This window comes from Cinclus cinclus, chromosome 9, assembly GCF_963662255.1.
Source record: "Cinclus cinclus chromosome 9, bCinCin1.1, whole genome shotgun sequence".
Classification (NCBI taxonomy): domain Eukaryota; kingdom Metazoa; phylum Chordata; class Aves; order Passeriformes; family Cinclidae; genus Cinclus; species Cinclus cinclus.
In genome coordinates, this window is record NC_085054.1 from 9,796,653 (window position 1) to 9,822,373 (window position 25,721).

At 36.2% G+C, this 25,721-nt stretch overlaps 1 protein-coding gene across 1 annotated transcript in view; it reads right to left on the reverse strand.

Annotated features, from left to right (window-relative positions):
* UBR3 (ubiquitin protein ligase E3 component n-recognin 3) overlaps positions 1 to 25,721 on the reverse strand; it is a 103,233-nt gene that overhangs the window by 65,786 nt on the left and 11,726 nt on the right. Inside the window, 17 exon segments of the mRNA XM_062498755.1 lie at positions 1,102 to 1,243; positions 2,587 to 2,672; positions 3,138 to 3,271; positions 3,918 to 3,970; positions 4,057 to 4,185; positions 4,580 to 4,669; positions 4,757 to 4,822; positions 5,426 to 5,512; positions 7,707 to 7,840; positions 8,577 to 8,756; positions 9,287 to 9,515; positions 14,765 to 14,895; positions 18,639 to 18,705; positions 21,247 to 21,296; positions 21,916 to 22,059; positions 23,050 to 23,208; positions 23,595 to 23,734. Coding sequence (XP_062354739.1) covers positions 1,102 to 1,243; positions 2,587 to 2,672; positions 3,138 to 3,271; positions 3,918 to 3,970; positions 4,057 to 4,185; positions 4,580 to 4,669; positions 4,757 to 4,822; positions 5,426 to 5,512; positions 7,707 to 7,840; positions 8,577 to 8,756; positions 9,287 to 9,515; positions 14,765 to 14,895; positions 18,639 to 18,705; positions 21,247 to 21,296; positions 21,916 to 22,059; positions 23,050 to 23,208; positions 23,595 to 23,734 — 2,021 coding nt within the window.

Sequence of the window (25,721 nt, forward strand, 5' to 3'; positions counted from 1 at the left end):
TTAATCAATTCCCAAAACTCTGATTTCACAGTATCACTTCACTAGTTGTTAATTTGTATAAGAGAGCTTTATTGACACTTCAGTCTCCTAGTACAAAAACTGTCAAAACATGTTATTACAATACTAGTAGCCACATTAACCACCACTCCCACCAAAAAGAAATCCACAACACCAAATGGTTTCAAAATTACCAGACTCTAACCTTCCCAGTTCTCAAGGGAGGTGTGAGGGGGAGGATGGAGTTAATCCCTCTTCAGCTTTGCCATTAGCCTGCAGCACAGCCACAGCACATGAAGCATTTCAAATTTCTACAGGCTTATCTGCTCAGTGACAGGACACAGTAATGGAACACTGAGTTCTTAAATTATTTCTCTCCTTTGATATACCAATGATGTGTTGAGTCCAATTTAGATGACAAGCTGGTCAGGGAAAGAAACTTGTCATTTTTGCACCATATGCATTTTAGAATTACAGAACAATATTCTATAAAAAGTCTAGCCTGAACGTTTTTTTCCTAGACCTTCGCTACTGACTGCGAAAAATGTTACAGGATACTAATACAGTTAAGCAACATAAAATAAAGAATTATGTACTGGTATCTTCAATAGTCAAAGGTGGAGAAGTTCAAAGAAAGCATCTTTGCAATTGGCATTTCACTAGTTCAAACAGTGCAAAAGTCTACTAAATATACATCAGATTTATTTAAATGATATGACTAATTAAGTATGCAGATCAGTAAAGTACAAATAAGATAATTTCTCATTTCTCCATTTTCCTTTACTTTATGAGAGTATTTGATTAGTATGAGAAGCTCATTTTCACTCTAGATCAAAGTCTATTTCTTAAAGACTATCAGTTGTCTTTAGTGATGCTCTTAAATATAAGCAACGGACAATAATGAGAAAGTTTTGTGGGGTTTTTGGTGGTGGTGGTAGGTTTGGATTTTTTCATAGGGAGGATGGGGTGGAGTTTTAAACAGTGGTAGGCTGGGTTTGCTTTTTGGGTTTTTTAAGGAAAAAAGCCCACTACAACAACACCAAACAAAACCTGGCTAGGCATCTCACCACGGAGTATGTTGCAAGAGAGCACTGATTACCATACCTTTAGGTGTATACATTCCTTGTTGCATGGAACCTCCAGGTTCAAAAACAGGGGCTTTAAAGTCAGCAACTGCTGACAGGACTGATTCAAAGCTTAAGCTTCCTGGAATAATACCACTTTTAGGATTAGGGTTTTCTGGAATGTAACGCTTATGTTAAGGAAAACAAAGTTAATTTAATTGCAGGACCCAAATTTCACTCCCCTCTTGATATTTTCAGTCAGTCATTTCAGAGCACATCTCAGCAGTGCTCTGTGCTTACCACAAGAGGTCTGTATGCTCCAGCTGCTAAGAACTGTAATTGTTGCTGAAGAGAATCTCAGCCTCCCAGCTAGGACACTAAATTTTTTCAAGTAAGACATACTACATATTTGGCTCAAGCTGTTAGTACTTAATATAAAGAAATAAAAAACACTGCCTGTAGTGCATATGAAGTTTCTGTTATTGTCTTTATTTAGAAACACTTTGTCTCTCTTCATGGGGAGAATATTTTGTATTTACATCCAAGTGCAGGGAAAACAAGCAAATAGGTCAGGATCCATAAAAACAGTAAGTAATTCTGCACCTTGGATTCCACAGTTCTCACTTTTGGTAGCAATACTTAACTGATGTACTGACATTAGCCTAAAACACAAGCAACACTCACAAGTAAGTAAACTTCTGCTCAGTGAAAAGTGATTGCTTATATAAATGATTCACTTCTTTTACATAGTTAAGTCACTCAAGTGAATTGTTCTAAGTAACCGCTTACTTTACATACTTGACCGAGTCACTAGATCATATCAAAATAATTAAAAATTCTTATTATGCATTTGTTAATCTCAGTGTCATTCTTTCCTCTCTTGGTATTTCTAATATTTTTGCTCAATGCCTATCCCTGGATTGCAAGCTCTTCCATGCAACCAGAAGCTATTTAATTTGCCCACACAGCCTAAGAGCGATAGCAGGAAAACCTGTGTATTTATGGTCAGCTGTCCAGGGACATGAACCCTACACCTGTGCAGAAGGACTTCTTGGAGTTTGCTATTCTTTCCCCTTAACACATGCACTTCACTCTAATGTCGTAGCAGGATTACTATTATCTGCATTTTCAGCTATTGATAGCAAAAGCCACTACAATATAGAATGCCTTCTTTTTACATTGGCATAAACTTAGCAAAAATCAAAGGCTCAAATCCAGACAAAAGTGACACTCAGCTTAACTTCCTAGAACATCACTGGAAAACATATGTTTTACCTCACATCTGAAAGACTACTGAAGACCAGTACAGCTTTTGTACCAAAAGTTATTTTAACTATTAAGAAGTATTGCATTTATTGTAAGAAGAACTGAAATTGGAGCAAATGCCTTTGCTAGTAATTATATACAAGCACCTTCACACAGTTTTTAAATAGTGTAACCTAAAAACATGTTGTTCAAGTCTCACTACTATCCAGGCACCTGTAATTCTCATTCAGGCAAATTAGTGAATATATTCCAAGGATATGAGATCCAATAATGAACTGTGTGTCCTGTCATTCATACACAGCTGGGCTACCATCTCCGCTCTCAGGATCTCATCATCTGTCATTCCTAAAACAATGAAATGTAAAAAGCTGTTAAAACAGCATGATTTTAAAACACACATTCAGTTTTCATTTGACACTAAAAGCATGTCAAACATGATACAAATTAATATTAAGTAATGATACAGTGCCATGAAAATACAGGGGAAAAAAAAGGGGCATGCAAATATTATGAAAGGCACAATCTCAATCAGAAAATACCAGAACAAACACAAGATACAGAATTTCTGTAAAAGATAGAGTTTTCATGTCATCACCTACACAAATCACCCACTTCCATTAAAGCTATTTTTCTCCATTTTTGTGTATTATATCTATTTCTATTTCATAAGTGATTAAAAATCAGTAATTGACAAAGATGAAACCAAGTGTTGAATGCTTTAAGTTACTATATGGTTAAACATCTTTAAGGCACCTACTAAGTGCAATAAGGTTATCTACATACAAATATTCCTAAAGTATTGACTCTTACCTAAATGTAAACGAAGACTTAACAAAAGGACCAAAAATGTTAAGGCTCCTTCCAGCATGGACCTTTCATGCTCTGAGTCAAGAACTGTATTTTGATGCTGTGATGCCATCGTTAACAGATCTACCACCTTAAATCTATACAACAAACAGTAAAGCCAGAAAAAAACAATTAAACATTCTCCAACATTAAAATACCAATGTGAAATGTACTGATAAACTCAGGAGAGCACTCACAGCAACCTAAAATGAAACACGAAAGCCCACATGAAAACCCAAACAGCAAATAAACATACATGAATATCCTCTTCTTTTTAAAGTTTAATTTTTATTTAACTATCAATGGAATGTGCTATAGTGATGTTCACTCCACATGAAAACACCTATTTATCAACATATAAAAACTAATGCATATTAATTGTTCAAACCCTGACCTTTTTCCAGAAAAGTAAACATTCTGGGTCACTTACAATTGCAATTCTACTTATCTAATTCTTCAGGATAGAATATCCTAGCATATGAACATGTATGAAACTAAAAACCCTAAAGATGCTCAGAAAACCAATATCTGAAGCTTCACTACTGCCCTGTAAATCAAAAGCCAATGCTGTTAAAAATCAAGAGATACCTCTTTCAGTAGAGCCCTCAGGTAAGCGTTAGTTTATCTAGGCCGAGTCATAACACTGAAGATATGTAGCAGATGTGCAATTTTTCCATTACACACTATAAATCAGCACAACAGCTAGCACAACATTGAACAAGAACATTCATCTGTTAGACTTACCTTTCAAAAACAGATGAAATAAAATAATCTGGGTCCAGTCTAGAAGCACAGACCTAGAGAGCAAATTAATTTTATTATTTCTATTCAATAGTTTGTAGGTAAATAATACTGTCTTAGTTTCTCAGAAAACATAACTTACTTGCAGCAGATAAATGTCAGGATCAATCATTGAATTGCAGAAATGAGATTGCACGTAAGTCATGGCCTGTCCTTTAATTTGTAGACCATTTCTAACCCACATATTGCTGTGAATCTCAGAAAGACTTGCCTGTTCAGGGAACATAAAAACAACTCGCTCTCAATTTAAAATATGGAATTTCCAGATTTGAGATTCTTGTCAACTTGCACTCCATTCTGTTCACATTACAATTTTATTCTCAAAGGATTGGTCCTTCCTACCATTTTGGAAGAGCTATACTAATAGTGTATGTAATAATAGAGCTATACTAATACTAGAGCTATATAATAGTGAATACTATTACTATGTGCTTCTCAGAGTATGATAACTAATGCCACTTTTTAAATTTTCAAAACAGGAAGGGAAAAAAAGGTATTACCTTAACTACTCTTTGTATTCTAGTTATTACTGTCACATATGGCTTATTTTTATACTCCACAATTAAGATATACTTCCTATTGTTAAGTCAGAAGTCTGCCCATACCTGAATCTGAAGTGGGTGAATCATTAGTTTCATCAGCATCTCCTGATCTGGCAGGATAGTATCCAGATCTAGTTCTTGGCATTTAACAGCCTAGAAACAAAAGCAAGCATGTCATTGAACACTGTGTTGAATGACCACAAAATTTCCATCTTCTGTGCAACTACAACATGTGCTTACCTTACTTAAAAACATGGCAAAGTAACGGTGCAGCGGCAAATGAAAAGTAACTTGGTTAGGTGCTGGCTGAAAGTAAAATAAAGGTATTTAATATAATATATTCAAAACAACCAAACAGACAGATATCTTTGGAACAACACCAAGGACAGTATCTTGTATGTCTTCATTTGATGGACTTAACTTTCCACTAACCTAGCAGTACCTCATTCCCTTTTCTCAGTATTCAGAAGTTTCCCTCAGACAGTTGTACTTTATCTCTTACTGAGTCCCCAGAAGCTAACGGCACTCTGAGCTGACTAAGCATTGCTTGCCAAGTGGCAAAGCTGCTCCCCAGTTGCCAAAGCAGAAGAGGACTTCTGTTTTGCCCCGTTTTATTTGGCTCTTCATACAGCACAACAGGAGTATCCACAGCACTGCTTTTAAAAGCCTGCACTCACAAATCTACATCACCAAGACTCTATGGGGGGGAAAAAAAGATCCTAGGACCTAACATTGAAAGTATTAACTACAAACTAATTTCATCAAGACAATCCTTTTTAGATCACTCGCATGGAAGGTCAATTAAATTAAGGAGAGGGGTCCGGGAGTAGGGAGTGTATTACCTGTATTACCTTTGAAATTTAATCGGATTTTCACAGTATTTTGCTTAAATTCACTAAGGATATTTACCTCATCTACAAAGTTGATAGCATCAAACCAGTCCTGAAGTGCTTCAAGGCAGTATCTGACAACATTGCGTGTGTATTCTTGTGTTTCCTGCAGTTAAGAGAAACCAGCACACTCATACGAGCCAAAACAGTTTTAAGTGTCGTTTTTTTCCTACTACACATAAATACAATTATTTCAAGAATATTTTTACAGTACACAGAAATACTGAGGTTGGAAAAGATCTCCAAGATCATTGACTGAACAACATGTCAACTAAACCGCAGCACTAAGTGCCAGGTCCAGTTGTTACTTGAGCACTGTCAGGGATTAGAACTCCACTACTTAACCACCCTTCCCACGAAGAAATTTTTCCTGTTGTCCAACCTGAACCTCTTCTGCTGCAGCTTGATGCCATTTTCTCTTGCCCTGTTGCAGGTTACCTGTGAGGAGAGGCAAACTCCCACCTGGCCACACCCTCCTTCCAGGGAGTTACAGAGAATGGTAAAGTCACCCCTGAGCCTTCTCTGCTCCAGGCTAAACAACCCCAGCTCCCTCAGATGCTCCTCACAGGACTCACTCTCTAGGGGCCTCCAGTGCCTACAGTTGTTTAATTTATCCTTTTAATTTTACCCATAACTTAGAGCTGTAAACATAAAAGAAAGTCTTTTCAGGCAACCAAAAGGAATAGCTAATGGCCTACAAGTTCTATCTACTTAAAAGGTCCTTACAGTTGACCAACTCAAAACACCCTAAATGATACAATCCCACATTACTGCATAGATTTCAAAGGTAAGCAAAACCTTGTTATGATCGTATGCTATAACTCTGTGACAATGCCATAAAACTAAACTATTATTTCAGGTTAAATCATGTTTCAGGACTAGAGCTGCACATTGCCCTCCAGGAAAGAAGCAGTCATGTGCAAGAAGGAAAGGTAGAACGGAAGCTAAACCAAATTGCTCTGTGATCAGCAGAATTTGCAAAGCCTCTTTTCTTAACAGATTTTTCCTTTAATCTTCCCTTCCTCCTAAACACAGACTCCAGAGTTGCCTCACACTCTCAGGATATCCAATGACACTTCTCATGCAAAAGGCAGCAGTGCTCAGGTCGGCCAAGAAGTTGTGCAAGTGGTGACTGCCTCAGTCAGGCACCTTTTCTCATCAGGAAATACAACAGCCACAGTCCCATCCTATTGTTCCACACTCCATGAGGCCCAAGCTCTTCTGGCTTTCCCTGTCCTGTGAGACATGAGCTGGAATCTCTTCCAACCCACCAGGTTTCCCTAAGTACAACAACTAAGCTATGCATTTCTTCAACACTTTCAGATTTCTTGAGAATGGCCAAAAGGTTCAAACACGTGGCTGAAGACATGACTGACAAGACAACTGGTGGAGGAGCATGGCCTTTAAAAAAAAAAGAACATCCCATGCCTAAGCAAAAATGAAAGGAGCACTTCAAACAGCCAGAAGATACGAATCTGTTTTCAAAAACCAACATAGATTCATAAACTGACAAATTCATAATGTATCACTGTAATTTTCATCACAGAAAGGCTTTTGCAACTGCCTGATTCAAACTGTTCTAAAATCACATGGACTGCTTGAGCAATTTTTCAGCGTGCAATTCAATCCAGGCCATACTGTCTCACTGACATTATTAGGTATCTTAATAAACTAATTTCAAATATGACTATTTATTCTATTTATTTCACAAGAAAAAAGTAAAAAGCATTTTTCATACGTTAAGTATTCCTAAAAGCTGACAGATTCTATTTTCGCTGTAACTTAACATAATTTACAGTCTAGCAAACAGCAACAAGTCTTTGCTCTAGTTTGGAGACCATGTTTTCACCTCAAATTGATAGGAGAACCACACAAACCCATAAATTACTCTACTCCCCATCATAATGAAGTATCTATTCACAGACACAGCCAACACTGGAATCACATTAGGGTGACTTCTGTATCTCCGCTCCCACTGAAAAAAGGACGAATGACTCAGAGACATTTATCAAGTTCCTCATTAGATTAGAAGTTATTCCATATGTACAGCCATACGAAATGACTGCACACATCCTAAACTTGTAGTCCCAGTACTGGAAACAATAAATTATGCACAAGCATGAATTCTACACTTACCATACACAGAATCTGAGTTGACTGGAGTTTTATATTACTTAAATAGACAAATACAGCCAAACCAAAATCTTTTTAAACACAAAAGACAGCCCTTTCAGGTTTGAGAATTCTAGAATAAGTCATGAATAAAACCAAGAATCACGACAGGGAAATGGTAGCCTTACCCTAACTTTGCAGTGTGACAGCAGACCCCACATTGGCTGGGCACAGGCTTCCAGCTCAGCAGCAAAGGCAGCATAGTATGTCTGTGATTCAAACTCCACGTGCTCATTTAATTCTCGTTTATTTAAATTCATACCTTCAAAGATTTAAGCGGAGTTATACAACCCAAGATGTAACCAAGGCTAAATGGGATGCAGTATTTTTAGGATTATGCATTTACACACCTCTAAAAACTACTCCACAAAGTGCAAGAATCTATTTTATCTAGCGGCAGAATATTTGATAAAACAAAGTTTGAACAGAAATATACCAGAAAAGATAAAAGACTGGCTAACAACTGCAGTCCTTGCTGTTCAGAGGACATTAACTTCTACTTTGAATGTCACTCAGTCAATAAAAACATCTGAATGCTGGTCCTCTTCCTAAGCAAAACATTTATCAGTACTGAGATATACCACCCTAAAATATTATAATATAATCAAAAAAATTTCTTAAAAGCAAGACTTAGAAAAAGATCCAGATTTATCAGATTCATTTCCCATATATTTAAAAATTTAGAACTTCACCAGTAAAACAGTTTGTTTTACAGCTGTGATCTGTACTTTTAAGTACAGCCTCAGAACTCTTGCACCATGGATCTCAGCTGACAAAGTGTGATGTGACTGCTCTTCAACTACTTCACACAAGAAAAAGATCGATTAAATAATTTTTGTAATCTGTTTTCTAGCATATACTGTTCTCTTCAAGAAATACAATTTTGGGGGAATACTAATAGATTAAATAATCACATACAGCACTGGAGGGATTTTGCTACTGTGAACATTAACTGTCTTAATATCCATCTATTAGTACTGATTATAAAAGTCACATACCTTGAAAAAATGATACAAAATTCATCCATGTTACCAAAAGACCGTGATCTTCCAAAAATTTCTTTGCCACACTTTGGTGTGAAAGTATGTTTATAAAATCACTAACCAGAGGCCAGTAAGTATTATTCTTCAGTAGTGCTTCCCCGCAATTCACCACAACATGTAAACTGTTCTCTTCATCTAGATTTAAAAAAGAAAACAACAAAAGGAGAAGACAAAGCAATTTTTTCCATTTATTAATAAAGTTATAAAAGAATGCAACAAAAAATTAAAACTATTTTAAATACTGCAAATAGCTTTTGAAATCATTAGAAAATATTTATTTAAATTCATACTGGTCTCAATTTGTGTATGTAATTTTTCATTCAAATCATTGCTTATGTGTTTTATGCAACAAATTATGTACTAGCAAGGTAATAATCTGCATTCTAAACTACGTAACATTCCTAAAAAAACGCCCTACAAACCAAAGGATAAAATAATAGTATCACTCTTGATAATTACCTTTATATACATATATATATACACACACACACCTACCTTTATATTTCCAGGGAATTTTGAGACTCAGCCTTTACCATGTATTGCTAGATCCTGTACATTTTTGAAAAGGCATCAGAGGGGTGGACTGACCACCAAAGAAAGATTAAATTTCTTCTATAATCAATTTATTATCCATGGAAAGAAAGAAAAAAACCAACTAAACCTACCTTGCAATTCACTTTTAATAAGGCAACTTTCCATCATGTACAACAGAACAGTGACCATAATATCCAGCAGTTGGCATTCTTCTGTTACTTGGCGTGCTAGTTCTTCATTGCTGAACAACTGGACACTGATATGCACAATTCTATTAGACATGGTGTCTGATTCATGGCTTTTCTTCAGTGTTTTCATAATAAAAGCATAATGCTGAACAAATGTTTTTGTAAAAGCAATCTGCAAATTTTAAAGAAATGTTGATGTTAATAAGCATCATACAAAAATTACAAATTTCTTTGATTATAAAATACTCCTTTACAAATCTACAATCAACATACCCTGGGAAACACCAGTTGCTAAGACAAAGCAAAAGTGATGTCTGTTCTGAAAACAGACCAAATGAAAAGACCTATTTATAGGGAGGGGCATCTTAGGCTGCTAATTTTACTACCTTCCCCCAAAATTTAATCTTCTCATTCTATACTTTCCACCCTAAAAAAAACCAACCAAGAAATGTTCAAACAAGGAATATAATGTCTCAGCATGCCTGTGAAAGTAGTAAAGTTCTAATAATTAATTTACCCTAAATTTGTACATCCTACAATAGGATGTGCTAAAATGATACACTATGAACAATGAGTTTAGTAGTGCCTTTTAAAGCTGCCTCATCACTTGCAGCCATCCAGCCATGAAGTAAGGGTTTCATTTCTTTTCAGTCAAGACATTTCTACATTGATTTTCATTTCTACTATCATAGAATCCTGTACTATTTAAATAAACCTTTAGTGCTTTTCTCTCAAGAACTAAACTAATTATCCAACTTTGTTATTCTCCACACAACTGTTGGTGGGTTTTTTTTAACCAGATCAGTATTTAAATGTACTGTACATATACACATAAATCTTAGTACAATTCTGTGTTCCACTCCATTAGCCTCAAAATGCATTGTAAATCAACCTTTTGCACAGCACATACATGAACATATCTGCTAGCTTTGAAATCACTTCTCACTTAGTACTTTAGGTTCTGAATTAACACCATCTGGACTTGCTTGGCTTAGTAACAAGACAAGCTGTGTAGTGATAAAAATCAAATGTCTAAAAATCCCTTGCCTATTCCTTCCGGAAATATTAACCTTTCATAAGCATAGAATTAGAAATTTATTAACCTTTCATAAGCACAGAATTAGAAATTTTAAAACCACTGTCAGGCAGCCATGTTTTCACCAGACTGTATACAGATCACTACTTTATTTAACCTGCCTTAGATTCAGTGCTCCCATACTTTTATTATGGCACTGCCATGTTATTACCACCTAAAAAATACTTCCAAAAATATGATGGCATAATTCTGCTGTCAGGCACAGAAACTGCTTCTCCCAGCAAACACCCCCAAAGATAAAGGTGCTGATGCAAGAAACTGAGCCAGGGTGAGAATGGGGATATCTCTGCAGGAAACACTGAAAGAATACTTAACATGCCCTCCTATACCTGGTCCATAGCAATGGAAACCTGTATAATAATTGGAAGTACATTCCACATACAGCACCCACACAATGGTAACTGTTTTCAACTAAAGCCTTTTTGGCACAACACATCCACAATACTTGAGCAAAGTTAATACAATATTGTTCTGGTATTACAGATATTCCCATCATGTAACTTCCTTTAAGTTAGAGGCTTGAAACAGTTTTCATCACTGGTATTGGCACTTATCATCAAGACATTCACACTATTAATGTTAAGCCTCAGACAGAAATGATGTAGCAGGTATTTTAAGAAGTTAATATATTAATGCTGCTAGTAAAAAGGTCTAATTCATTTATATATTTCTTCACACTCTATTATGTTTAAACAGGATTTTTGGGTTCTGTGATGAAGAATCTATGTTTTACTTGTTTTACAAAGCATGCTCAATTGAAGTTGACTGCAAAAACAAGTCCTTCTCTAAGGACAAATTTTGGATTTTTTAATTTAGTTTATATCAGCATGCATCAAATTTTTTTGCGTCTCACTCCTTTATAATAATGAACTTCTGAAAGTACTGTATATTTGCCCTCACTAGAGTATAATGGTAGAGACTCTGAAAAACATCAGCTAAAGGAAAGCCAGAAGCTTTACTCCTACATTCACTTGTAAGTTAAGCAAACAAATACAACCCTTTCCAATTTTGAGAGCAAGAAACTAAGCTCATTCCAGAAGTTAAGAAGCTGAAATACTGTGGTAAACTGCAGTCAGGACATAAAACCATCCATAGTAGGCCAAATCAGTCCATCCACACATCCTTTCTTTCAGTGGCCAAAGCTATATACACAACTAAGGAAAAATACAGAATGGAACAAGAACGCAGGTTTTGCCATAACACATTTCCAAATACTCAGCTTCCAACCTTCAGCAAGAAATGGTTCCTAAGACAGACATGCTTTCTGTACATCCATTTATCTTCACTAACTTACTTTCTACGATCTTGAGTAGCTTCTAAATTTCTACCTATGGAGAAACAAGGTTAATTTTTTCAGCCTTTCCTCTCAGTGACCACTCAGCTTCAATCCCAGAACTCTTTGGAGACTAACATCAACCCCATGCTCCAGTGAGAACTCACATCTCCCATGTTTATATTCTCAATGCTAAGATGGAAAGTACTTCTGCCAGCTGAATGCTGCACTAAAATTAAGATTCCAATAGGAAAACTGTTCTACAGAATTTGTAGAACAGCATATCCAGGGGTTAGTGAAGTCCTTTTGCTGTAATGGCTGCCTCAAGGGTCACTATAGGAGGTGTCTGACAAGGCGCAGCATTTCTGGTAATTATGTTTGTTCATTCATTATGTCTATCAGACCCTTTTGCATTTTTGTATTTCCAGTATTCCAGATTTCAGCAAGGCTCTGCTCTTGGGAGGATTTACACTCTTCCACCACCTTCCTGTTTACTGCCAACACATTCTTTGCCTTCTCCTTGGTCACATGAAAGTCTCTTCCTTCAGCCTTTCACTTTGCTTTTTGTCCAAACCATAAGACCTTTAATTTCTTGGAAGGTTCAATAAATTCATCTTCTGCTTTCTTTTTCTTCACTTGCAAGTCTTCCAAGCTTCAAATGTCAGAGAGTGCTGGAAGGGATGCCTCAAGCACAAATCTGTAAGGCAAAGACCACACTTTTTGTTGTGCTATCTCTCCAATATACCAAAGTGAGGAGAGAAGGAAGAGCTAGTTAACCCAGGGTTTTAGCCCACCCCTTTGAACACCTCTTTTCAGTACTGGGAATGCTTAAAGGGCAGGCTTTTTTCCTATTTCAAAAAAAATCTGTGTAACTGAGATTGCTAGTGGCTCAGTGACTGCTACACAGGGCGATGATGGATTCTAATACGTTTATGCTGGAGGTCAGAGATTTTAATAATTTCAAAGCATACACAGATAGCCAGCTCTATGCTCTGTGTCCAGCTAGCTCCTTCTTTATCAGAAATCTAACCAAGCAGAATTTTGCTGATTTAATGAGCAAAATCACCTCACGAAGAATCAGATAAATTACGCAACAGCAGATACAGAAAAAATTAGAACAGTACATGTGGTGTAGATGGGATGAGAGAAAATAACAGAAAGCTGAGAGACCATTTGCAACAGTTTATATCCCTAGAGGTATTCCTATTGTTTGAGAATGCAGTATGATTAATCAGGAAACAAGCTTTTCTTTCAAAAAAGCTAAATGGAAGCAGGTAAGATAAAGCATTCTTCTAATTCATCCCAAAATGCTATGTTCTCTCTTTTCCATGTAAAAGGCAGAGCCACTCCTTGTAAATTAACCAAAGGCCTGGTAAACATGTTTAACATTCCTGCAACATTGGCAGTTTTGCAACAAAGAAAAGCTATCTTACAAAAAATAGTTTAGTGCCTCCCTAGTACTCCTGTGTGATACGTTTCCTGCTCTGAGGTTAAAAAATGACATTTAGACAATCACAGCAATTAAATACAGATTCTAAAAAAAATTGAACACTTGGTATTTGTGCTTCTACTAAAGCTTTAACATAGGAATTAACTGTTTAATGAAAAACAATATGAAATTGGTTAACAAAAAAAAACCGACCAACCAACCAAAAAGTTTATAAAAACCTTTCAATCTGAGCATGCAGTATTGGTGGGTAGAAAATGGACCATTTCCATTTAAAGGTAAAAATCAGTAGAGAGACCAAATACACCACGATCTCCATTCTGAGCAAAGAAAGACAATGAACAGAGCAAAGAAAGTCACTGAAGACCATGGCTCATTGTCAAAGGAAGAAAGATTCCACAATCATTAGAAGCTGCTGTTATTACATGGTACAGTTATAAGGGAAACACAGCAACACTTACCAGATTGTTCTGCATGCTGCTAGCAGCTGGGTGTTTTTACAGGCAGGAATTTGGCTGGCAATGGATCAGGAGAACTGGATGTCCATGTGGGTGTCCAAATATCAAGAATTCAAGCTTCATAGGATCATCAGTTAAGAAATACTAATGTCTCCTCATGTATTAGCTGAATTTAAGACGAAGATGAATCTATGCTGGTATTCCAAATCAAAATGGTGTCTTGACATGGACACAGTAGTGCTGAAGGCCTATATCTTAGCTTTTTCTTTCTTGGAAGTTATCTTCATGTCCGTTGTTTTGATGCAGCAAGGTTTTAATGAGGCACAAATTCAGGATTGTCCCATTGTAAACAGACATATTTGAAGAAATCTGCATGACTGGACTTCAGAATTTCTTGATCTTTTCCTCCCAGCAGGGATTGAGAAGGTCCAAAATATTTGCATGACTCAAGGGTATGACATGATCAGAGCAAAATGTTAAGCCTGATTGCTATGTATGCTAGGTCTTGGGAACATGTGCAGCAAACAACCAAACCTGGCTGCACACCAAGATTTAAAACAGGAAGATGACATCCAGTCTCCACAACTCCAGGCCAGGAGATACGTGGTATGGACAACTGCAAAACTCTGTAAGGAAGCACCTGGAAGGCTGCCAAAATCACCTAGGGCATAGCTGCAGCAAGAACACTCACACTGTCATGGCCTGTATGGAGAAACCACTGCCTACTACAATAATTGAAACAGGAATGAAATCACTGCAATTATTCACTAGTCATACCACGCTACAGAACCATACAGTGCTGATCCACATGTTTTAAGTGACAAAAAACAATTTACTAAGTAAAATAAAATGAAATAAAGTCTGACACATGCAAACACGGACTAACAGACAAGAAGGAAAATAAATAATGAAATCAAAATTAATAGTGCTGCTCCAGATTTATCCATCTTGTTTTGTCCATATTGGTTATCAAATACTAAACACTTCAGAACTTCTTAGAAAATACTCAAAACAAGGTAAAAGATCTGCATTATTTTACTGCTTATTATTCAAACATAAGCATACATGGCATCATGCAAGGCATAATACACACTAAGTAGGTGAATATAAAAAGATACTTAGGCTTGAATGAAGTATGTCCAAGTACCTTATAATCTTGATCTGGCAGCATGTTGAGTAAGAAAGTCACCATCTTCTGTGGAAACTCGTATTTTATTGTCCAAAATAACAACTCTTCTAGAAAACATTTATGCTTCAAAACATCCATGATAGACTGATCTGCATAAAAGGTTGAAGCAGGGCATGTGTGATGCAGTAAGTATTAAAACTAAGAACAATAATAGTGCAGCTGCACTCATACACAAATTTAGGAACAAAAATTAAATAACATCTTAGTGCACTCTGCAAATAATTTATTTTTAAATACTGGGAAAATAAAGATCACCAATACTGCAGAGTGTCAGAGTCTAACTATAAAAAGAACCTCCTAGAGAAGCCAGTGAAAGTTTTCAGTACAATTCTACCACAGAGTACAATCTTCATTGATTACATTGAATCACATCACCTTACCATAATAGCTGCACTGATTCTAATGCATCACAGCAAATTGCACAGTATTTACACAATCACTTAACCAAGGGAAACATTGTAGACTATTACTTAACTGAAGTTAAAAATAGTAAAACAACAAAATACAATTTATGATTAACTGATGAATTCTATTACCTAAACAACACTTTACCAAGCTCTAAACAAAATAAATAGAAGCAATAACGTATCCTTGATTCTTACTTTCAAAGCAATACATGCACTGATTGACCAACCACAGAGTTGTTTGTTGGGGTTTTTTAATACAAAAATTACCATAACCAGATAATTAGGAGGCACTAGCTCCTGATGGTAGCAGGAGACAGTCTCATCTTTCCCCTTTCCTGTCCATTCACTCTTCCCCTTTGCTCATGCTGATAGTAGATCCCTGTGGGGGACCTACATAGGAATCAAGTCCAGGATCTTTCCATTTTGTCAGCTGTGTTTTCAAGCAGATCAGTTTCCTGATTGCAAAGCTGTAAACTGACCTTTGCTAGAATAAACTGTTAAAGAAATTATCACTTGATAGAGCATAAATCATATTAATTCTGTTTTTTTAAAAAACTGAAATATAAAGACTGTTCATCATCATTTTTCAAGGGGTTGATTATTTATGCTTTACAACTACAACTGGTGTGTTCACTCCAGTCACATATGAGGACTAAAGAAGAAAGTAATAATATTACTACTTCTCCATACCTAGAAATCAACTACACCTGAGGATATGTAACTCCACACAAAATCACATATTCCATATTCACATGCTCCCACCTGCATGCATCCGAAAACATTTACACTGAACATCATCTGGCCTTGAAGACTCACATCTTCACTGAAATGTGGCAGCTTCAGAGACTGCACTGCATAGCTTTGTGCCTATTCTAAGCAAGACAGACATTTGTGCGCTTCCTAAGCAGGAATTACCTCAAATTCCCACCATTACCAAATGTCAGAGTTCCCTGGGCAAGTAACCAATTTGCCCAGACTTAAATTTTAGGGCTCTCCTCAAGACTCTATCATGACACAAAAAAAAAAGAATATGTTTTATTCAATATATTCTACATGCACTGAGATAAAACATTACCTTCAGAGTCACAAAACATATTAAAATATTATAATATTTTGTAATATTAATATTGAACTATTTAGTAAGGTACTACACATCACCTACAAATGTATGATGCTCATTTATGTTCTCTTCCTCATCTCTTGTTAAGAAGTTGCACGTGTGATTTGACTGCCCACAAAAGTTTGGTAACCATGCAAGACTCAAATTCTCTGTCCACAGAACAAAGAGCACAAGTTTAGGTACATGCCAAATGCTTCTGAGTGAGAGCACCAGGCAGAGAAATGACACAACACTGTATCTGTCACTGACCACGCAGCCTTCTCTGACATATAGCATAGGTGAACAATACTTCATGCAGCAATTTCAGGCAGGGACATACCAATACATATCTCCTTACACTTGTTATATAATTTGAGTAGGCAGAATGCTCTCACCAAACCTGGAAAATTTATCAAGAACACCGGAACTAATGTTCCCACTCTTCTGAAAAGCATTACTAGATTTTAAATGTGTTTTAAAATAAAAAAAAATAGTGTCTCTGGTTTTAAAATTGTCTTAAACATCTGATATTTCAGATGGATGCAGAATGAAGTTTTAAAACAGAGTAAAAACAAATTCTCAGTACTCAGTCCCATATCTGTATGAGCGAACCTCAGCATAAAAACTGTATTTTCTTTGTGCCACAAAACACCTCAGAGTGTTGCAAATATCTCTCTGGAATATGAGACTTAGCATTCCAAGATACCCCCAGTATATAAATAACCCTGGATGAAGACAGTACCACTGCAGAGCTAGGATGGGACAGGGAGTCTGCTTATATGAAAAAAGGTAAATCTGTTTTTATTCAATACTCAGTTTTCCAAAATTTTCTTTTCATACTCTTATTTTATACCCTATTGGACATAAAATATGAATACTGAAAACTTCAGAAAACTATTTGATATTTAATAAAAACAGATACTTACCCTTCCCCCATCGGCAGACTCCCTCCTCTGGGGCAGATATTAGGAGCTATCAACATCATGACCAGAGTCCATGCTGGGATGCCTCAGAGGGGGAAGACTACAATCCTGGGGGGAAATGAAATGCTGAATTCAAGTATCACTTATCCTGAAATGCCGCTGCTGATATCGGTTTTCTGATCAGGAAGCTTCTAAATCTCAGCTTCCTCCCTGCTTCTTTCCCTAATTAGTTATTATGCATCAGAACAGCAGCATTTTTTTCTTGTGCTACCTGACTAACTCATCTTTTAGACAAGTTAACAGCCTCTTAAATCCAAGTAAGAGAACTCTCCTTGGATGCCTCTATGTTTGCTGGATTTCTCCAAAACTACTGCCTCTTCCACATCTCTAGCACAATCTTTCTCATACCATTTTTAAGACCACCTCTAAACAACACTGCTGCCAAAACATTTAGTTCTCTGCTTTCTGAGCTTCCTTATCACTTTTCCTTCAATCTGCAAACACCAGAAACAATTGATCTTACTTTCCCATACTCCTCACTCATACTATTTCATTGATTCATGAACCTTGGCATTTAAAACTCAAGCTCCAAACCAGAGACCTTCCAGAAACTTTATTCCAGCTTTCACCACAATTCCTCTACCCAAATATCCTTTTCTCAAAGTTTGCAATTCTTTGCACTTCTCATGCCAGTTTCCTCACACTCATATTAAAAAAAAAAACACAACCAAAAAGGTCTTCTTTATTTAATAATAGGATTCAAATATTATTAAACACTTTTTAGCATAGAAACATGTCAAGCACAAGATGGAACTACTTTGTCTAGCCTATGGTTATTCTTGAATTAAAACTTGCACTGACCTCAATGTGAGTGCTACTCACGCTGGACTAGAAACTGCAAAAGGGACTAAATTCAAGCTAGAAAAATAATGGAGTGGTTTCCAGAAAAACTTCATTCAACTATTTTATCTTAAATATTACTAAAACAGTACAGAAAGACCAACCAGAACCAGAGCTAACCGTTCTTGCCTGACTGCAAACATAATCACATTGTACAGTGGCACAATCAAAAAAATTTGTTAAGAACAAATACATCACTTGTTTTGTAAAGTTATATTGCAGCCTTGGTAGGCACACAGTGAAAAATGAATGAGTTTTTGGAGGTCAGCTTACAACACAGAGATGACAAAATGGTCAAACAGAGTCCCAGACAGTGGTACTTGCTCAAGGGAAATCTAACCTGCCAATTTTCACTTGCTACTCTTTTTTTTTAGACTTTGCTATGTTTAATACCTGCCACATGCAGCACTACAGTGCTCTGGAAGTGAATTGAGTATCCCTGGATATTTTTAAGACAGACATAAAGCAAACATGATAAAGTGAGGTCAATACTTTATAAATACCTTTGGTGGTGCTGCTTAGCTTCACCCTCTTGCGCTTTCCCACACCTTGGCTACCATCCTGGTCCTCCTGGAGTAGAGTAAGAGTTTTAAATTGATAATTGTACACTTAGAACCTTATTGCCAAGAGATGGTAAACTCTCAAAATTCTGGTTTAACTACCAAATTGAAACAGAGAAGCCTTCAATATATTCTCACAACAAAAACACTTCTACTGCTTACAGGAATCATGCATTGTGTGCAACACTTTAGAGAAAAAATATTTTTTTAAATTTCCTTTTATCCCCCTCAGGCAGTCTTATCATCTGCATTTATTTCATTAATTTTGTAAAGTTAGTTACATTGATTTCTAAAACCGATTGTTACAAAAGTTTAACAATCAAAAATTTCTAACCTTTGCACATCTAAAATATTACCTTATCCACTTGTAGGGTTTTGTTTCAGAGAAAAAATATCAGCCAACATACTGTACAACAAAGTTGGCAGCAAATATAATTAGCTACATACTTTCTAACCAATCTAAACTTCTGATGCAAGAACAAGGTATTTTTGACACCTTTAAGAGGCCAATTCTAACTGCTTGTTCCCTACAGAATAATGGAAACATTTTACACAAGCACCTGTCATCTGAAGCTGTCAAGGCACTTCACAAACCAAACAGCAAAGGTTCCACAAGTTAAAAACATCTCCACCAGCACTTCACAAAATCTAACACTACAGAGTAAAAAAGAATGTGACATTACAGGAGTGTATTAAATGTTGCATGGATCTTTGCCAACAGTGGTAGTTCTAATGAAACTAGAAATAAAGATTTTTACTGGAGCTAATAAAATGAGATATAATTAATGCAGATATCTACAGTTAAAAAATAAATACTCAATATCCTTCTTCCCCAAGCAAATACCACATTTTACTTCCAAACTACTCTGGAATGATAAAGAACCAGAATCTCAAGAAGTTAGTATCCTTCCTTGAGGAAGAAGATTGTTCACACTTTATATCTAAGGACTGACCACAGGTATGGTGTAAATGAAAGGTCTGATTTTGCCTACCCTTTCATTTCCTCCACCTGAAAATTCATTTTAAGATGGACACACATTTGAACACTTAGGCATCCTGTGAACACAGGGTACTTTGGTACATCAATCAGGAATGAGTCAGTAAGTTCCCAGGATGCTGACACTGCCCAGTCCCCAGTCAGAGGGACCATGCATTCTCAAGAAAAAATCAGACTTGCTGGGCTATTACTATGAACTGCAGGACTCTGCAATTCAAGTCTCCTGCACTAAAAAAAGCATCAGTGAACAAAGTTAATTTTTTATTTTATAACCTTTTTTCTTACTCATGAGCTGCATGACAAACACGAATTACTGAAAAGGAAGTCCACTCCTTTCAACCAAAAGGCAAAATAGACTGTGCAGGTGGAAAGCTGAAATGCTTATTACAAAAATAATGCTCCTTTCCTCTGTACTCCCATGTGAGTTACACAGGGCATTTACAGCTGGTTTTTAATACCTGATTATATTATCTTAGAGCAGAGTAAAACTATGTTATAATTAAGAAATGGGGCAAGAGTACTCTTTTACCTGTCTTTTCTTCCTCTGGTATTTAAAATGAACATAGAAAGGTTAAAAATGTTCTTTCTTACCAAGATCTAGTATTAGCATTGATTCACAGATGGAACACTAGATTACAAAATTTACACAGACTACAAATCAGAACAGTACTGCAGGGAACTAAAGAGCTTGAAAAGTTTTGCACAGTTCAGTATCTAGTTTTACAACAGTAGATGGTTCTAAGCAAAAAATTAATCTGAAGGATGGCTGTTATTTCTCATATTTTCCTTTCTGCAAAAGGAGAAAAAGGACCCTCTCTAAACCTGTTGTCCTTTTTAAGAAGATTTTATGTTAGAAGGAATCAAATAAAACACAGCCTTTTGCCACACTGAGGGGATAAATGTTTTTATATGGGATATCTCTTTACATTACTTAAACTTTGTCATGTTACCCTACCAAAATGTCTGCTAAGGCTTACTAATTGAAATTAGGTTTTAAATAGTTGTGAAAGAAAGATGAGAATAAATTGATAAAGTTACTCTACCAGAATTTAACTCTCCTCTGCTTATTTATTGAAGCTTAACCTAAAATGAGATTCTCTTCTTTTTACTCCCACTTCATATGTTTGGTAAGTAAGGTCAAGTCTACACATGGGAACCTATCTACAGAGAAATTCTCACTGCTGCTATACCAGTTCAGCTAGATTCTCAAATGCCAACAACTGCTAACACCACTCATAGCATTACATGCTCCAAGTTTGCTTTAATCAAGCCAAATTTACTTGACAGTGATTTCTGGAATACCTACACAGGTTTCTTCTCCATTACATACATAAATTAAATTGCAACAGTATTAGCAAAACTCAGGACTTTTCAAGAGGTCCTTAGTAAATCAAAAGCATGATATTTGGTCCTTTATACCTCCATTATTCCTAATCAGTAGAACTGGGATAATGTACAGCAGATGTAAGACGTAAGATTTGTGGTATTTGGCTGCAAGCATTCTCTCCCTTTAATATTCTGTTGCATTTCATTACAGTCTTTAAAAAGTCTCACCTCATCTGAAGAATCCCCTTGTCCTGATGTTGCTGTACCACCTGCCAAACCTTTTGAAACAAAAAAGTTCAGAGATTCTTTTCATAAGTCTTATATTGAAAATACAGTATTTTAAGATATTTAAGCCAGTATGATATGGAACACTACATTAAGTTTCTTTAAAAGATACATAGCAGTGGACTGAGAAGTTGGAGTTAGATTTCCAAGCAATACAAAACCCAGGATGTGCAAATACATGCCCTTCCAGAACTTCAATGCACTGTGTTAACAAACAAGCACTCCTTCAGAAACTGAAAAAAAACAACTCTGATTGACTTTAGTGATGAAAAAAAAAAAAAACAAACCAAAACCACAGAACCTTTATAAGAAGAGGTGCTGTGGATTGATCATCATTTCACTGCAGTGGCAAAATTCCACTATGAGCAATTTCATCTTGCCTACTCATATTCCACTAATGTTATGGTTGGAAAATGGTGCTTAGCATGTTAGCAACAAGAAGTCAATATGTTTAGCTTTGTTGATAGAAGTAAGAGTCCTGTAATTTGTTAGTGCAATAAATAACAGGCAATTCCCTAAGTTTCATTAAGATTAGCTTTTCTTAAAAATAAACCCAAAGCAGTTTATATAAAACCCATCAAGTCTTCTCTTAAAGTATTTTTCTACACAAACCTTGAACAGATAATGTGCTAGATCCAGCTCCTTGTTCCTGAACACCACATGCAATTTTATCCTCAGGAAATGCCAATCCAGAGCCTTTCAAAGCAATGAGGTACTTTTCATGACTTTTCTTTGCACATGCATTCTCTCCAACACCTTGAATACATAAACAGTATTAAAGCACAAAAGCAGCTCCTTGGTTCATACGCTTTATACTCTATGCAAACCATCTAAAAATGGCCCACAATGTTTTAATTTAATAACACACATTCTCCATTCCAAGAGTCCAGATAAGCATGTCTTACTTTCCATTCCCTTTCTGTATTTCTGTATCAGGAAATCCACCACATAAAGGAAAGAGAAGTAATTCAATTACTCCCATTTGAATACTGTAACAGGAGAGAAAAGGAAGGAAAGAACAAAGAGAACTGCCCCTGAGGCAGCTGTACTAAGTGTTTCTCCTTTCAAATAAAGATTTGGAGATTGCCTGCTGTTTAACTAGCTGATGCCCAATCCAGTTATGGCAACTTAAATCTACAGTAATTACTATTTGTTCCATACCTATGCAAAGGACTCTTAATCCCAAGAAAATAACATGGAGTTAATTTACACTAGGCATTTGGGGTTAGTTGTGACTGGCCAACATTTTTAGATTCACTATCATTTGGTACAGGATTGAATAAATAATGAAAGGGGGGTAATGTTTAAGAAAAAAAGATGAAGAAAGCTTGACACAGAAATACAGGACAGACAGACCGTGAACTTTTGCCATTCAGGTCTCTTCCAGCAACCTCTGTGAAAGCAGATCCCAAAATAAGTTAGGCATATTCCACTTTGAACAACCTTGTTATGACTAGTTTGGAAGTACTAAGCCAGAATGGATTTCTCATGAAAACTTTTCAGAAAAGATGATTCTTTGTACATTTATTTGGGACACAGATCCAATGTTTGCTCTTACAGGTCTTAAATGATCAAATGTTTCTAGTCACTCCTGAAGCTCATGCTCCTATCAACATAATAGCCTTAAAAATACAGGTCTTGAGATGTCAAATAAAAACATGCAGAAAACGGAGTTATAAACAAAACTTATGCCCTTAATTCTTCATAGTTTGAAAATCTAAATTATTATAAATAACAAAAACATACCGGAGCTAAGATCTTTGTAGAACTGTTGGCTAGTTAAAACCTGGGTAAGAACTGATCTCATTGCACCTCCCATTTTGGTCAAGTCTTCTAGGAAGGAAACATGAGGCTCCAAAACCTGGAGGATTTTATGAAGGTCTTTCTCTGATGGCAGATCAAGAGCTGAAAACCACATAAGAAGAACTTTTGGTGTAGATATAATTCAGCCAAAACTGTGATAAGCAGAACATTTACAATCACCACAAATGAAAATAATTTTTATATTCATAATTCTCTAAAATTCACACATACCAATTTCAAACTATACCTAATTCCATTTTCTGGAAGAGTTCAGCACAATGCCTGGTAACCCTTAAAACATATTTAAGCATGCCAGCAGGTAACAAAATCAAATCACCTAGTCAGGCTGTAATTTTGTTAGGAAGAGAGGTACAAAATACAATGACATAAAATATGGATAGCATTCATGTACTTTGTCTTCACAGATTGCAAAGCAAGAGGTAACAGCATGGTAAGATAAGCTAGATAGATGCAAATTCAAAACATACCAGGCTCATTATATCCCTCTCTTAAATGCTGAATCAGACTAAAGATGAACTGTGGAAGAACTAATTCTGACATCATCAACAAGTCTTTCGGAACACATGGAACATTTGAATTTGATTTAATCCGGTGTCTTTTACAAAACCTATAAAACAGATGAGAAAATGTTAGCCAAGCACAGCTCAGCAGTGTTAACATATACTAAGAAAAGCATTCCTTTTCCTATTTTTCAGAGAGTATATGCTTCTACATTAAAGGTGATATGGAAATAGTATACTGAAATTCCAGCTACTCTGTTCAAGCCTGTTCTGATCCTGAGGCCAGAGAATTATAAAGCTGCCAATTTTTTTTTCTGCTGCTCAAAATTCACATACCTAACATCTCAGCTCCTTCCCATACATATGAGAAGTTCCTTCCATTGAACAATTAGAAGAACACTGACTTTCTTCTCCTTTGTGTGACATGATCAGAGGTTGGACTGATTTTTCAAGTCCTCATTCAGATAATGACTTTTAAAAATGTCTTTTGACAATAAAAACAACTTTAAAAGGCATACTATTTCACAGGATGTGTGCATTTCAAATGTACAGGAACTAGGGTTTACAAAATCCTTACAAAATTCTTTCATTTAAAAAGAAAAGAAAACATTTATTCTTTGGAAAATTCCTGCATGGTAGTAGCTGAAGCTTGGCTAATGCACAGTGACACGACATTGAGTGAAACCCCATTAGAGCAGACAGAATGATTTCCTACTCACTTAACATGAGCTTGACTCAAGAGACACTGAATACTTTTCAGCTCCCAAGCTATTTTTAGAAAGGACATATACCAACATCAAAGACTTATTTACCAACTCAAAAGTGACACTAAACAAAGAATACTCTAAAAATACATCACACAAGAACAAACTTTTACTGAAAGGATTCACTAGAGTTTACTAATGATTTTTCAACACAAAAATTCAGAACTAAATACAGCTCTGTTTGACTATGAAAACTGTTTTCCAAATACATGCCATGGCTTCCAGAAGCAGCCTGCCACTTTCTAAAGCTTAAGCCTTTCCTCTTTGAGGACCATTGAAGAATCACCTTCAAGAGAAGGAAACAGAAGAAAGCCACAGAAGAAGTAGATGAAACAATAAAAAAGGCAAAAATTTTAAAAAAGAGGATACGAGTCCAACAATTAAAATGGCAATTCACAAAAATGACCATCAAATTCCCAAGATTAAAGATTAAGAGCTTCTCCTTTGCTTTTGCACGTTAGAAATGAGACTTTATTAAGAAAAGGTACAGAAGGACAGTATTAGCAGTCAATTTGCTCTTTGTATATACACCAAACATATCCCTGGGATGGAAAGAACTCAGTGATGACTGACAGCTTTCTGTCAATTAGTGGCCAAATAAATAGTGGTCACTTTTGCCTTCCACTTTACATACCACATTCGCAGAAGCTATGAAAAGTCATTCCATGTTCTTTGTTCAAGTACAGATAAACAGCACAATTTGCAACTGCAGGGAATTCAAAGGGGCTTGTAAAAGTCCTTCACATTTTCTCTTTGGTCTTCCACTTGTATCTTTTCCACACAGAGAAACCTGAACTGCTATAAATCACAAACGTGGCTTCATCTATGCTTAAATATGGTATTTCATATTTTTAAAATAATTGCTTTCCCTTTCACCACTGTCCTTATAAGAACGGATCAAAATTAAATAAAGATCTAATAGACACAAAAGGAAGGAATTACTACAAAGTGCATTCTAAAAATCTTTTCCAGCTCACCACCCCCATATATTTTGTTCTGTCAAAAGATGTTTTCACTGGTTATGATCGCAAGCGAAGGAAGCCACTGTAGCAAAACACAGAGGTAAAGTAATTTTGAATCCCAGCTTCTGTTAAGCACAAGGCTTCCTTCCACAGAAAATAAGCTCTGCTCCCCATGAAGTCAATGTGCACATGCCAGCTCTGGACCCACCAGAGCAGAATCAGAGTCAGAAGGGACCCAGAGGATGATGGAGTGCAACTGTGAAGTGAACGGCGCCCAGGGGACCGAACCCATGACCTTGGCATTACTAACACTGTGCTCTAACCAACTGTGCTAACCCCGGGGCCGTGGATGAACGATCCCAAATTTC